Raw genomic sequence first — 15,432 nt, forward strand, 5'->3', positions numbered from 1 at the left:
TTTGCATAGACATAAAAAGCGAGATTTACTTAAGCTACATTAATATATAAATTTTGTAAGCGTGTTAAGGCGAGGGTATTTATAGAATTTATATAAAAAAAACTTACAAGTAAATTTTAACTAAACAATACTAGTATCACAAAATGCCCTCTATAAAGATGTTTTATAGGCAAATATTTATAAATTAAAAAATTACATTTTTTTTAAGTGTTGCTTTACTATAAAATAATTTTTATTTATAAATATCAGCCCAAATTACATCATTAGCCGTAATAACAATACATTTGACACAACAAAAGATCTGTGACTTGGATTTACCTAGCCCTTTACATGAACTGTGTAGCATTGCAACAAACGTCAACGAGACAATTGACGTTTGACATTTAGAATAAAAAACTAAAATGGCGCACAAACAGCGCTACCAGCGCCACCTGCTCAATTCCAAATTCAAATACCTAAAATTAATTTAACGACTAATTTACAATGTAAAACGAAACGCAATCACTGCCATCACAACCTACACGAATGTACCTTATAAAAAAAAAGAAACAAAAACATGTCGACAGGCAGCGCTAGCAAAAACGAAAACTTGGCTAGTTTCGTTTTGAACTACATATATAGCATTTTATGAGCCTGAACGAGCGATTTGAGCAGTATTTGAGACTTGGGCAACTACGGATTAAAAGGGTTAATAAAAATGTGGCGAGGTAAGCGAGTAGCCTCAAATTCCGATCAAATTTGTGGACTAGGGATATGGGGTTTGGGGTACGGTCGGTCCTGGCCTTGGGTGAGGATATGATGCGTCCGTTCGTCGTCGTCCTCTTCGTCCCAGCGCGGCGAGCAGCGACCGCTCGAGGGCTGCGAGGCCTCGCCCTCAGAGTGCTGGTGGTGTTCACAGGGCCAACAGCCGTGCTGGTCAGAGTACGCCGAGTCGCAGACCGGCGACGTCGGCGTGGGGGGAGGCTCGCCCCCCCCGGGGTCACCGCACGTCTCGCCTGCGGTCCGCACAGAGGGCGTTGGTGTAGCCGACTTTGTCCGAGGCGATCGCGTCAACCCAACCGCCCTTTTAACTTTCGCCCTAGCGACATTAACAATCTGGCCGAGGAGCGTGTTTTTATGTATCGGCATTCTGTATTGCGTATTTGTTATCGACTCTGTAAAATATTTAGACTGTTCTAGTATTAATCTCATAGAACAAGACTAGTCTAAACCACTTTATGCCAATTTACGCTCCGAATAATTTTGAATATGCATGTAGTGCACGAATCTATATATCGCGGAATCGATAAACGTATCGCCTCACGACTCAACCGGAACAAAAAATAGGAAATTAGTAAAAGGATAGGATCGAAACAAATTATAAAAGAAAATAGACATAATAGTAAAGAAGCGTAAAGCATAGACAATATGAAAGCTTGATGGCTAAGCTATGAATGTCTTGTGAGGCAGTGATTACGATTGTCTATGGACATTTTAGATTTTATCAATCTCACTTCACAATTGTGCAGAACTAAATCTATCTTAAATTAAAATAGTTACATTCAGTTTTTAAACTGTACACACATTAACTATAGAAAAAATAATAATTATAACTAGAAATAGACCGTTATTAATAATTAATTCTTCTCAGTCACGTACATAAAATGGATTTAAACAGGCAACTCTGTTTATTACCGCAGATTACATTTCTGACAAAATCTTGTTTTTTTTTTCTGCGTTAAACGTAACACGTTTATTGTGCACCTATTATAAAACAATAATAAAATAGTGAAAAGCTACACTTTTTACATTAAAAATTTACACAAAACAACAAATCTTCCCCACGCCATAGAGTTCCGTCTTGGTTGTACCTTGTAAGCTTTTAAGACGTTCAATTAATCTGTTCATAAATAATTCTGCATTCAAATATCAAAGTAAGAGTAAAATGAACTAGGGTAAACAATTCGTCCAATGCTACTTCTCATGTTTCATCTTCGCTGTTCATTGTTGTCTCATAAAGGATGTTAATACTGGTTTTCCATGTTTTATCTTCCCGTCTCCTTATTAAACCTAAAATATCGTCAAAGCACAACTCGACAAAGACTAGAATCCCTTCATAAATTTTACAATCTAGTTGTAACATAATTGCAAAAAAACAACCTAAGATTTGCGTTCCGTTTCACCGTAAATTAAAATCTGTCAAAGTATCAAAATGTTACCAGTCTAAAAATACATTTCAGCAATTTATTTTTAAATATTTTACAACATACTCGAGTAAAAAATATTTTTCAGAAAGATTCCATTTCAAAATTTTAAAAAAAAGTAATAATTTAAAGAGACAGTGATTTTATAATAAAACATATACATATTTTAATATCTGATAAAATATTTATATAATAAATATAGACAGTAAATGGCTTATAAATAATTTATACATATATTTTAGGCTACATATATATTTTAAAGTTGTCATAGCGGCAACATATGATATAAAGCCCACGCAATAAAAGCTATACTATATCGTATCAAACTATTTTACTCACTGCCGCATATTTTTTTCCACTTTTCAGACACTGAAATGCAATCCCAAATCTAGCATTCATGAAATCTAAGTTATAAACTCTAAAAAAAATACTATTAAAATAATGCAAAATCCATTCGTAAATCATATTTAAAAAAAAAAGCATAATTATGTGTAAATATAATGTGCATATAAAAATATAACCTCAAAAATTTTTTCATAGAGTATAAATTTTTTTTCAAAAAAAATGAAAAAAAAAATTGTAGTCCATTCAATTTTTGTTGATGACATTAAAAAATATTAGAATAAGTAAAAAATTTAGTAATCAAATCTTGCAAGCTTCGTCAAAATTCATCTGAAATAAGCGATCGTAGCTCAAAAGACAATTTAAATGTTCAAAAATCCATAGATAAAAGTGCAACAACAAAATATCTCTCACATACATATATACAATATACACAGAGTATGCAAAATGTACATTGGGTTCCAAATAGTCTTAAATAAACGAACCCCGGTGTAAAACACTGTCCACGCAACATTCTTAGCTTTTTTTTACGGTGCAATGTATGATAGGACAAAGCTTCTCTGCCAATTTTGTAGCATGCCAGTAAAAAATGGTTTTCAGAACGAAGAATTGTTTAAAAAAAAACAATGGTACGATTTTTTTTTCCAAAATTTTTTTGCTACATTTTTATGCTTGGATATAAATAAAACTTAACTATATTGTAAGTAATGTAAACGTTAAAATGGAAACTTAAAAGAGATATTTTCGTGAGTTTTTTTTTGTAAAAAGAGAGAAGATTTGTCAATTTCGAGCAAATTCTGTAAACTGAAACTAAAAATGTCATCGCCAATTTAAAAAAAAACTTAAAATGTATCCGATCGAAAAGATAACGATATAAAAAAAATAAAAAAATGTTATATTTTGTTCCATACCATTTATTTTTAACTATATTTCTTCCATTAACAATGACATTAATACCTTCATAGTGTAAATTTATATTTTTATTTGAATTCACTAATGAACTGTAAACGTGTTATTTAATCTGTTTGCATAGATTATGTACAAATTAAATGTTTATATGTGCAGTGTATTTATGATGTTATGGCAGCTGAGAAATGCGTGAGTAAATGTGACCAAAAAAGTAAAGGGTTACATGCAAAATATAAAAAAACTTTTTATATAAAACGAAAAAAAAAAGTCATAAAATTTGAAAAAAAAAAAACAAAAAAAAATAAACGAACCACGGATATTCAGCAAGACATGCTATAATAAAAATATATCGCACTACTGTGTGCTTTTAATTTTCCTCTACATCATTTCTATGTATCATAATTAGTTTTTTTTTCATGCTAGCAACACCATTTTCGGGTTTAAACATAGCCTTGTTTCTATTCCACTCATGCTAGATCTTATTTATATCATCGACATGCAAAATTTTACATTTTTCAATCATTTTAATGACATCTTTCTAATGAATCCTATTTTAATGTTTGAATTACCAAAAATCCAACTAGATGGCACTAAACAAAACATCTAAGGAAACAAATTTATCAAAATGTTTAGTGCCATAGTAAATTATTAAATGAATTATACAAACAAAATAATACTTACTATTGTTGGCCATCAGATTTTCATGGAGCTTGTCACGTTGATCTTCAAGAACCTGATAAATTAAAGAAATAATAAAGAATAAGTTTTCCACTAATTTTTATTGTAAAATAAGAGGGCAAACAAGCCGGGGGAACCTCTGTGTTTAACGACGCCCATGGACATCAGCAATACTAGAGAAACCGCAGATGCATTACTGTCTTTTGAGAACTTTATTTTCTCAAATCATACTAATAAGTACATATTACAGTTTAAAGACAAAAGTTAAAATATTTTAAGTATTTCTTGAAATAACTTCGACATTCTTCACTTTTGTAAATATTTTTAATAAAGCACACAAGGGCGGGAACACCAAGGTGATCATCGATTCCCATGGACATGCACAAAACCAGACGCACAATATTTTTTTTATATATTAAAAAACAAACCTCTCCAAGATACTGGGCCACCTTCCTTGTCACACTCTCCACGAAGGTATCCAGCTTTCCTAAGTCATCTGACAGCCCCACCAACTGATCCAGTGTTCCCACCTAAGAAAATATACATCAAAAATTATTCAAAGAGGTAATTTAACAAATAAGTTTTTATATAAGTTGCTTTGTATGCCCAAACATGACTGACTGAATAGAATTTGATGAATGAAATGTCATTAAAATGTTTAAAAATAAATCTCCCATGCAAGGCATACATTCTATTAGGCATGTCCCTAGTTCATAACATATTAAGACTTTAATAGAGAAACCATACAACTTTTTACTTGTCTTAAACACTATTAATTATGACTTTTTATCTCTTTTTATGTTACATTACAAGATTTCTCCACTAACATTTGGGTTAGTTTGAAACAACTTACTATAAAATCTCACTAATATTATAAATGTGAATGTTTAGATGGATGGATGGAAATTTGAAGGTAACTCAATAAAGGCTGCATGGCTCTTGCTGATATTTGGCATTGATGTAGAACATAGCTTGAATGCACACATAGGCTACTAATTTTCTTTTTAATTCTGCACAGACAGAGTTGCGGTCGTTAGCTAGTGTACATTAATAAAATAAATTGATTTTTCACCTCTTTTACTGTGAACTGTAATGTATGTGATTACTGAATGACATATTTGAGTGTCTACTTACATAAAAAAGATAAGATAAAGTACAAAAATTAGTAAGTTTACTAAATGTGTATATTGGTCTATACCGAGGGTGGCATAAGACACTATTGTTACTTTTCCAGTGTATCACAGCAAGGCAAAACATATAAATATGCAAAACTAGCTGTCGCCTGCGACTCGGTCCATATTGAATTAAATAAAAAATAATAAGTAGCCTATGTGTTCTTCCAGACTATGTTCTACATCTGTGTAAATTTCATCAAAATCCGTTGAGCGGTTCTAGAGATACTTTCAAACAAACATCCGTCCATCTAAACATTTGCATTTATAATATTAGTAAGATTAAGTAAGAAGTAAGATAGAGTGTAGGATGTTTAGATGCAATATTCACACTATTATAAATAGGTATAAGAATTCCAATTTTATGATTTCTTTGTAATAAAATATGATATTTATGAAATGAACATGAGTTTTTCAGTAAACATAAAATCTTTGGTCTAATTGACCATATCTGGTTGATAATATTTTAGTTACTTTCTAAAAATATGACATAGAGACCCTTTCAGGAATAATCTAGTCATACTAAAATAAAATATTATAAAATAATGTAAACCCACATTGTTATTAAAATGGAAATGTTTGGTCTTAAGTCTTCCCTGTATTAATAATTTGTTTTTGTACCTCATTAGATTAGATGAGATGATATAATATATGACAGTGTTTCAGTATATAAATATTTAATTAATGGTCTGAATACTTCAAGTTAAAAAACTTAATATGAATCATGTATGAAATATTTAACAAGACTATCTTCTGTCCTGATCAATTTAAAAATTAAGAAAAAATAAGACTCATACAACTTAAATTTTAAAGGAATGTCTGTTAGATCATTAGTTTTATTGGATAATGTAATTACATAAATAAAGCCAATCGGAAAGTTATCATAACTATATATATGAATGAAATTGACTTACCTTCAGGTCAGGAATTGGAAATTTATAGTTGACACTGAGGTTGCCAGATTTGGTGGCATTGTTGAGGGTGTCCCACGTCTGTTGGCATGTCTTGTCGCCGGGGGCACTAATTAACCAGTATTCACTCATCTTCACCACTGGAAAAGTTAACAGTATAATAATCGACCTTGGAAATAGCGCAATATTAACCAACCATAAATATCTAGCGGTTTCAACATCCTTAACAACTCTGATTCACATCGTCTTGTTATAATAATCGATTTTGCAGGACGTCCATTCTTAACCGCAGGGAGTGATATGGTATTCAAAGACCAATTTCATGTTATGTCGACTATTGCAGTAAATCAATACAGTTTTGGCCATCGGCGCCAAACCTGACGCCAGACATCCTGGCGCCCGTCTCGTCTCGCTCGAAATTACACCCCAAACCACCCCATAGAACGACAGTCACATCAATTTTGACAATATACAATCGCGCGCAAATGTCTCCCACGGCCTAAATTCACATGCCACAAGCTTGAACACCCTATGATACTCACCCGGTATTCAAAAAAAATTGCTGTTTAACACTAAATAATCGAAACAGCAGATTTTTGGTGAAATCACAAGACTATACGGGACTAGCCCTACAACACCGCCATGAAAATTCACGTGATGCTGTGCTGCCACCTATAACAACTGATATTGGACAGCTGATTTACGTCAATTGTCTATGAAAGAGACATGGTCATACTTTTTAAATTATTTTTTTATTTTCTGTCTGTAAGATTTCAGTGGTTTTATTAACCTGTGGTTAATATTAAACTACTGAAAAATAAGGGCAAAATATGTAAGACACATGAATTTTAGGTGGATGTATAGTATTTTGATGTTTGAGAAAGAAGATTAGAGCGATATAAGGTGCCGTAACTTATCAAACTCTTCATTTATAAAAACTACCTCCTTGATGTTGGAATTATTTCGTAGTTTTCGTTCACAGTGGTTACATCTTACGATTTACAAATGTATTGTTGTTTATCAATCAATTATTGAAAAACATCCACTTAACACCCCCTTTTTGCTGTGATTAAATATTACGTAATAAGAATATGGCAATATTTAATACCATAAAATATTTTCCCTCTGTGATTTTTCCCAAGAGGTTTTGATTTCCAAGTGACACTGACAATTAGAAAACTGACATTTTGACCCAAGTAATGTAAAATATTGTCTTCAAAATGAGAATATTTAGCTATTTGGGGAAGAAAGTTGGCGAATTAACGATCAAATATTCGAATTTACCAGAATCATACATAAAGAGAAGCTATGAACAGGTATTTAGTAATCGTAAATAAAAATTCTAGGAAGACATAACCTTCAATTCTTTATTTTTTATTTTCAAAGGTCTATTGGAGGAATCCAAAAGGTTATCCACAATATCCCGCAGCACAAGTCGCGCGTAAGAAGTATCGTTTCACTACACATAGGCCTTGGACCGGACAGTTTAGACGAGACAACGAGCCAAATAAATACAGGAAGAAGGTTTTCTTAGAACCTGTCGGAGAATGGACCTTTTTCAAGTAATTTCGTACACTACATACATTAAGTGCATGATATAAATAGACCAATTATATTTTTAACATTAATTTTGTCTAATTCAGGGGTGACCGTGTTGAAATAATGGTAGGAAGAGATAAAGGCAAGCAGGGGATCATAAACCAAGTCGTACAGGAGCGTAACTGGGTCTTTGTTGAAGGGCTGAATACACATTTACGAACTGTAAGTTACTCATGTCCAATGCTACTATAATTTTCATACCCTGAAGTGCCAGACTGGAATAAGTAGGCTATTTTTATTTCTTGTAGGCGATATAGGCAGAATTTATTCCACGTCAAGCCTGTCTTTTCAAACCGTTAGCCGGTTTGGTTGAGATGTTAAATCAAGTTCTACCACTGTTAACCACTTTCTCAATTTGGTAAAAGTGAATTCTTCTTATTTGTGCTGTAAAAAGTAATATTTTGTCTATGTTTTGAGGTTGGCAAAGATAAAAAATTCCCCGGAGTAACAATACAATCTGAAGCACCTCTCCTGGTCACCACTGGAGTGAAACTGGTGGATCCTGAGACATTGAAAGCTACAGACATAGAATGGAGATATACTGAAGAAGGGGATAAAGTTAGTATAATTTAATTTATCTATAACATTTGAACCTGAATAAACAAGACTAAAGGACTACAGAGATTTTTTTTCATAGAGGTTTCTGAGCCAAGTTTCTTGATTATCAAGGTTGTCCATTATTACTGGAAAAATGACTCTCACTTATAGAGGTTTATTGCTTATTCAGGTTCAAATATGATGACATCTTAGTATTAACCAGTTATGCATAATTTTCAATGAATAATCTCATATTATAGTTACATATTGATACTTTCCGACTTCACTTATCTTACTAATATTATAAATGCGAATGTTTGTGTGGATGGATAGGTGATATTTGGTACACATGTAGATCATAGTCTGGGAGAACACTTAGGTCTATATTGAGACTTTTTAACTCTGCGAAGTCTGGTTGTCTGGCGAGAACTAGTTTGTGCTTTTTATGATACATTTTCATTAATGAATATCTTGATCAGTAAGTCTTTTAATTTTAATAACATGTCGATATAAACACATTTACAATAAACAGTTTTTTCTGACAGGTCAGAGTATCTCTTTCAAGTAGCAGAATAATTCCAATACCAAAAGCTGCGGAAGAAACTATGGACTTTAAAAGCAAGGCGCTGTATATTGAAAATGCACATAAAGATACTGCAGCCGCTGATGTTATAAAGGTTTGTTTTTAAAAGACTATGGTGGGTTTCCACTGGTGTAATACTGAATGCACACAATTATTTTTGTTATGGAAATTCATGGTTTTATATAAGTGTCAATTTAATAAAAACCTCATAATTAATGTCATCATGGGTTTCTAAAATCGAAATTTTGGTTTAAAACAGAGATAGTTTACAGTTTTAGACAGTGATTTTAGTCTCAGAAAACCACAGTTAACCTAATATTAGTTTCATAGGTGAGTTTACATTACAAAGGATTTAGACTGCAGTCACTTGCATTAATACAGTTGACTAATATATTTCTAGCTTATAGAGGTTTCCCTGACCCAATTTTCTCGCTTATGGAGGTTGTGACTGGATAATGATGCTTGTAGAGGATTCTCGCTAATCCTAGTTTCAATGTCCATATTATTGTCTCGGTTTTGCCAAAGAGAATAAAAAGCAATACAAGTTGGAGTTCTAGGGATGGAGGTTTTAGAACATTAGAGAATGAGAGAATGACTATTTTATTGTATAGTTATCTCTTAAGGTTTAATTTACTTAACTCATGTGTTAAAACAGACCATAGATTGTGTTATAATTTTTTTAATACTGTTTTCAGATCACCTTTCAGCCGAAACTGGCAACATTTGAAATGGATATAATGGAATCTATGGGTATCAAAGAAGATAGAGTCCCAGCAAAATCTTATTGGTATTAATTAAGAAAATCTCACCAATAATGTTTGTTTTTAGCTTAACTTTAGTTGAAAATATATAGTTGTATAATGAGAGATGTTTTATTTTACACAAAGTACCAAAGTTACCAAGTTTCGAGAGCAAAATCCAGATTTAATTTATTTCGGTTTTGTCAAAGATAATGACATGGATGACGATATGTTTTATACAGAGATTTTAATGTCAGAAAAATGGTAAATCATGAATCTAGTCTAGTAAACCTTATAAGGATATTAAGTTAATGAAAATGTATCTTTTAAAAGCTATTATTTAATTTTTAATAAAATAACAATTGTTAAAGTTGTCATCACAAAGTCAAAGAAAAAAGTTTATAATTATTTTAAAACTGCATATTAATACATTTAAAAATATACGATTATACTAAAGTAGTAGAATTAATCTTTCCACTCGTCGTTTTCTTCACTATTATTGTCCGGTTCCAACATTTTTTCTAATATTGAATCACCCCCTTCGTTCAGCCGTTTAAAGAGAGAAGTCAATAATTTCTTGTTCATATGATCAGTTTGACTTATTTCCCTTGTTGGCGGTTCCACACTTCCTTGAGTATTGCTTTGTGTATTTTGCTCTGGTGCAGGCATTGTAATTTTTGTTTTAAATTAAAGAATGAATCACAGTCACAAAGGAATTGTTGTTTAAAATCAAAATGACAAGAATTTGACAGTTGACACTAAATGACTAATAGCTTTTTATAAGTAATGAGTTTTGAGCCTTACTGCCACTGTAAAAAAACTGTGCGGACTTATTTTACATCCTCTTTGGGACTTAACTGTAGAAATTTAAAAATTCTACTCCACTTCTAGATATTGATTAAACTTTGTTTATAGTAAATAAACCAGAAAACAAGAAAACAGAAAAAAGTGCGACTTTAAGAACCATTGAAACCCAGTACCATTTCAATAATGAAGTTAAGAAGTTAAGTTTTTCGTAAAGTATTGTTATAACTCGAAAAAATACAAGCTTACAATATTGAGACCTGTAAAAGAATATCTGCATATTATCATATTTTTGCGCTGGTATCACAGACAAAGAACGACGACGTCTTCTTGTCTGGACCAGCGACATTTTTGTCGGCTGGCGTTACTGTATTTGGCCAAAAAGAATTAAAAAGTATGTATTCCGTTGAATAATCATTAAATTTTCTATTTAAAAATAATTCTTAATTAAATAATGTGTTGTGTCATCGTATTCGAAGATAACAAATTTGCAACCTTCACTGACAGTCTTACATAACTTCGGCATAACCTGGTATCTGATAATTAATTTGTTGTTATACAGGACCGTAAAAATGTTGGGCCGTTTAGCGCCTGGTGTCTGCACCCAGGTGACCATGGTGGTCAACAATCAGCAGACACGTAACATGGCCACTTTGAAAGCCATTTCCATTCGTTTGAAGTCAGTAAAGAACATCCAAAAGATTACCCAATCTATGAAGATGGTGTCAGCTGCTAAGTAAGTGTAACAAAAAAAAGCTAATCGTAACTAAGGAAAATAATGACAATCGTAATTCTACAAATATAAAAAATAACCTTTCCAATTAAATGTAATTATGTTCAGAAAAGATCCTTTGAACAACGCCTTGAGAAGTAAACTAAAATGGGTACATTTTTTCGTCCAATGTTAGATGAAAAAATAGTTGATGAAATAACTATCAATAACAATGTAAAGCATCAAAACACCTAATTGGTTAGTGTAAAAAAGTTAGAATTTGTTGCCAAGAATGTTATTTTACATAGATTTTCTACAGTACATATATTAGATGTTATAAGATTATTGTTTATTTATTATACAGCTTAACGGCTCGGAAAATCAAATGAGAACCCACAACATCTAACTGTATGATCTGAAGTTATGAGGAAGTGGGCACTGCCCAGTGCACAAATGACCTTGAGGAGCCAAGATATGTATTTTAGTAATGCAAATTCACATTAATAATAATTAATTTCAGATATACTCGTGCTGAACGTGATTTAAAAGCAGCCCGTCCATATGGTGAGGGCGCTGTACTCTTCTACGAAAGGGCTGAGGTTAGTTATAGGTGCAACAAATATGTGAAGTGAAAATAATAATCAAATTTAGACATAGTAAGAGTAAAATTTGCAATAAATATACAAGAAAAATACGAGCAGTAATTGCTATTATGAAAAGCAAGGTAATGTGATAGTAAAATTGCAATTGTTAAAGCAAAATTAAATTGAATATTTGTGTATGTCCAGGTAGCACAACCAGAAGATGAGCCCAAGCAACTTTACATCGCCATGACTTCTGACAGGGGTGAGTATTTTTTATACTAATAAAAACCTTTGGTATCATCAAAATATAGTATAAAAACAATTAACATTGATTGTTTTATATAAATACTAGTTTTTGCCTGTATTTCTGTTTGCACAGTATTAAAAAAAAGGTGAAAAGTATCACATGTGCTACACCAGACTGTATTCTGTATCAGTGCCAACTTTGAATGTGTGGAACTGTTGTGGAATTAATGAGTTGATAAGGGAATCATACTTATTTCCATATCTGAGAAGAAACCAACCCGCATTTGGCCAGCATGATTGACTATGGCCTAGTCATCCTTGATTTGTAGGGTCCGAGCCCCTCAGTGGGGATGAATGGTGATTTATTTCCAGCCATGGCAATACCGCTTGTGAATTTCAGTGAGCCGTTTCAAGCTTTTTTACCCTCAAGTTGATCTGCATGTAGCGCAGTGTCCTCCACCTTCATCTCTTTATGTCTACATTAAACAATACGTATTATGTGTATTGTGCCATATTTTAAGCTGCCAATATATTTGAAAACAACTATACCAAAATCTTTACTACTAATTAATAATTTTTCTTTAAATACTCTTTACATGTATAAAACTTTGTAGGTCTGTGCGGTGCGGTGCACACTGGTGTGTCAAAAGTGATCCGAAACCGTTTGAACGAGCCGGGTGCGGAGAACATCAAGGTGATCTGCGTGGGGGACAAGTCCCGTGGTATCCTGCAGCGGTTGTATGGGAAGCACATCATTAGTGTTGCTAATGAGGTAATATCTGGAAATAATTGGTGTTGATATGCATAGGCTTTAGGATAGGGTGTGGTTGAGCAGCTGCCTGGTGGACAGAATACTGAGAATTAAACTCGTAGTCTTATTGAATGCTAAAATCATGAATTAAGTCTAATTTTGGTGGAAAATAACTTATATTGACTCAATCTATGTAAATAGTTATATATCTATACTAATAAATTAAAGGAGCGTCGGTGGCTCAGGGTTCAAGCACTTGACTTGCAATCTGCAGGTCCTGGGTTCGAATCCTGCCATGTACAAATGTGTTTTTTCATTTCCGATTTACATATGTACATTTATCCGACGTTCTGACGGTGAAGGAAAACATCGTGATGCTGCACATATTTAAGAAGAAATTCTAAGATATGTGTGAAGTCAACCAACCCGCACTGGGCCAGCGTGGTTGACTATGGCCTAATCACTCTTAGGGTAGGCTCTGAGCCCTTTGGTAGGGACGTATAGTGAGCAGATGATGATGATGACTAATAAATAGGAAAGATTTGATAGTTTGTATTGTATAGGGTCTGAAAGTACTAAAACGATTTGATTTTTTTTTTTCACAATTGAGAAGTTACTCCATCTCCGGATGACATATGCTATGTTTATTTCAAGTTTTTTTTTATTTCGATTTAGTCGCAAAATTAATTATGTAATGGCTAATGTAATATGTTTACATCACCAGATCGGTCGCCTTCCCCCCACGTTCCTGGATGCTGCTCGCTTAGCTGATGCAGTGCTGTCCTCCGGATATGATTTTGGTTCCGGCAAGATCATATTCAATAAGTTCAAGTCTGTAGTGTCATATGCGCAGGCTGATCTGCCACTCTTCAGCAGGAAGGCCGTTGAAGTGAGTACTAATATTATAAACTAGCTGTCGACCGCGATTTCATCCGCCCGGAATTCTGATGTAGATGCCAAATTTCAGCAAGATCCATGCAGCCGTTCTGGAGATACTTTCTAACATACATCCATCAAAACATTCACATTTATAATATTAGTAAGATAATGATGGAAGGATGTACAGATAGAACATACTCTGGAAGAACACAAAGGCTACTAATCAAGGTTTTTTTTAATTCCGCGCGGACGGAGTCGCGAGCGACAGCTAGTTAGGAAATTATTTGGCTCTAATCTCTGTTTTAATACATTAAATGGTGAACCTAGTGAACAATACAGTACAGTCAGCTGCAAAAAGACTGTAGCAAACAAGATATGGAATGTAATCAATTATATAACTCCAAAAAATTTATTAATTTCAGGACTTTTGTTGAACTTATATTACTTTAGGAGTTCCTATATATTTGCATATCATATTTGCTACGGTGTTTTTGCAGCTGACAGTACAAGAACTAATCATGTCACCGGTTACTTTCTCTCTGGTTAAATATTCTTGTACAATAGACAATAACGTTATTTATTTTTCCAGGCGGCACCTAAACTTGCCGTGTACGACTCTTTGGACAGTGATGTCCTGCAGTCGTACATGGAATTCTCTCTCGCCTCCATGTTGTTCTACGCTCTGAAGGAAGGCGCGTGCTCCGAGCAATCCTCCCGTATGACGGCCATGGACAACGCCTCCAAGAATGCAGGAGAAATGATTGAAAAACTCACTCTGACCTTCAACAGAACTCGCCAAGCTGTTATCACCAGAGAACTCATTGAAATTATCTCTGGTGCTGCCGCTTTGGAATAAAAATCTTTACAAAATCATTGTTAATCTTAACGTTTTTCTTGAAGTAGACGTGACAGCGATTTGCGCGGGAATCTGCCATCTTGTTGCAATAGACAAAAGTATAACGTTCAGCCACTAGTGTCAAAATCATGTTTAATCTTTATATTTATTTTTGAAATCTGTTTTTTTTTCTTTAAAAATACAGATGCCGACATTCCCATTGTTTGAATGTGTTGACGGAAACACGCAATACACGAACTGGCTTCAACATCTTTCGTCAATGCATTTAGATAGTGTTGAAGGTTTGTTATGTCAGTGATACAGTGGTGGTTAGCAATAAAGTATTGTATAGATGTTATTGTTTTATTTCCATTACTAGTTGTCGCCCGCGACTGCGTCCGGAACTTTAAAAAACACTTAATAAGTACCCTATGTGTTCTTCCAGACTATTGTCTACATGTATGTCAAATTTCGTCAAAATCCGTGGAGCCGTTCCGGAGATATAATCAAACATCCATCCATCTAAACTTTCGCATTTATAATATTAGTAAGTTTAACTGTTTCCCGCGACTCCGTCAATTAAAAAACTAAGTAGCCTTAGTGTTCTTGCAGACTATGTTTTAAATTTTAATGAGATCCGTTGAGTCATTCTGGAGATACCTTCTAACCAACATCCATCTATCTAAACTAATGAAATAGTGCTGGTAAAATCAACAAAAAATATTCAGATTTTTTAAAATCACAGATGTTATAAGTTGCAAATAGCTGTCCGCGCGGAATTAAAAAAAAAAACTTAATAAATAGCCTATGTCCTACATTTCTGCCAAATTTCAGAGATCCGTTGAGTGTTTCTGGAGATACCTTCAAACAAACATACAAACATTCGCATTTATAACAGTAAGATTAAGATAGTGCTGTTTCCTCCATATTCTTTGAAACTTAATTTTATTTTGGGTTTAGATTAAAA

General features: G+C 33.3%; 3 protein-coding genes across 3 annotated transcripts in view; 2 read left to right on the top strand and 1 right to left on the bottom strand.

Moving 5' to 3' along the window:
• The window catches only part of Vha44 (V-type proton ATPase subunit Vha44), a 12,694-nt gene extending 5,800 nt beyond the window's left edge, over positions 1-6,894 (bottom strand). Inside the window, exons 1-4 of the mRNA XM_013310113.1 lie at positions 6,738-6,894; positions 6,199-6,335; positions 4,541-4,642; positions 4,116-4,167 (exon numbers count right to left, since the gene is read on the bottom strand). Of these exons, the coding sequence (XP_013165567.1) occupies positions 4,116-4,167; positions 4,541-4,642; positions 6,199-6,327 (283 nt within the window). The 5' untranslated portion in view covers positions 6,328-6,335; positions 6,738-6,894. The remainder of the gene's footprint in view (positions 1-4,115; positions 4,168-4,540; positions 4,643-6,198; positions 6,336-6,737) is intronic.
• A 453-nt stretch (positions 6,895-7,347) lies between these two features.
• On the top strand, positions 7,348-9,778 carry mRpL24 (mitochondrial ribosomal protein L24). The gene is made up of 6 exons (XM_013309731.1): positions 7,348-7,511; positions 7,582-7,757; positions 7,839-7,956; positions 8,212-8,352; positions 8,877-9,008; positions 9,610-9,778. The coding sequence occupies exons 1-6, from the start codon at positions 7,416-7,418 to the stop codon at positions 9,706-9,708; spliced, it is 762 nt and encodes a 253-aa protein (XP_013165185.1). The 5' UTR covers positions 7,348-7,415; the 3' UTR covers positions 9,709-9,778.
• Positions 9,779-10,804: 1,026 nt separating this feature from the next.
• ATPsyngamma (ATP synthase, gamma subunit) lies at positions 10,805-14,818 on the top strand. Its single transcript, NM_001312551.1, is given in 7 exon segments — positions 10,805-10,852; positions 11,021-11,194; positions 11,691-11,769; positions 11,959-12,016; positions 12,615-12,772; positions 13,476-13,640; positions 14,220-14,818. Coding segments are annotated over 6 exon segments (891 nt in total). The 5' UTR covers positions 10,805-10,852; positions 11,021-11,030; the 3' UTR covers positions 14,487-14,818.
• The last annotated feature ends 614 nt before the right edge of the window (positions 14,819-15,432 follow it).

Source organism: Papilio xuthus, unplaced genomic scaffold (assembly GCF_000836235.2).
Source record: "Papilio xuthus unplaced genomic scaffold, Pxut_1.1 DF829660.1, whole genome shotgun sequence".
Classification (NCBI taxonomy): Eukaryota; Metazoa; Arthropoda; class Insecta; order Lepidoptera; family Papilionidae; genus Papilio; species Papilio xuthus.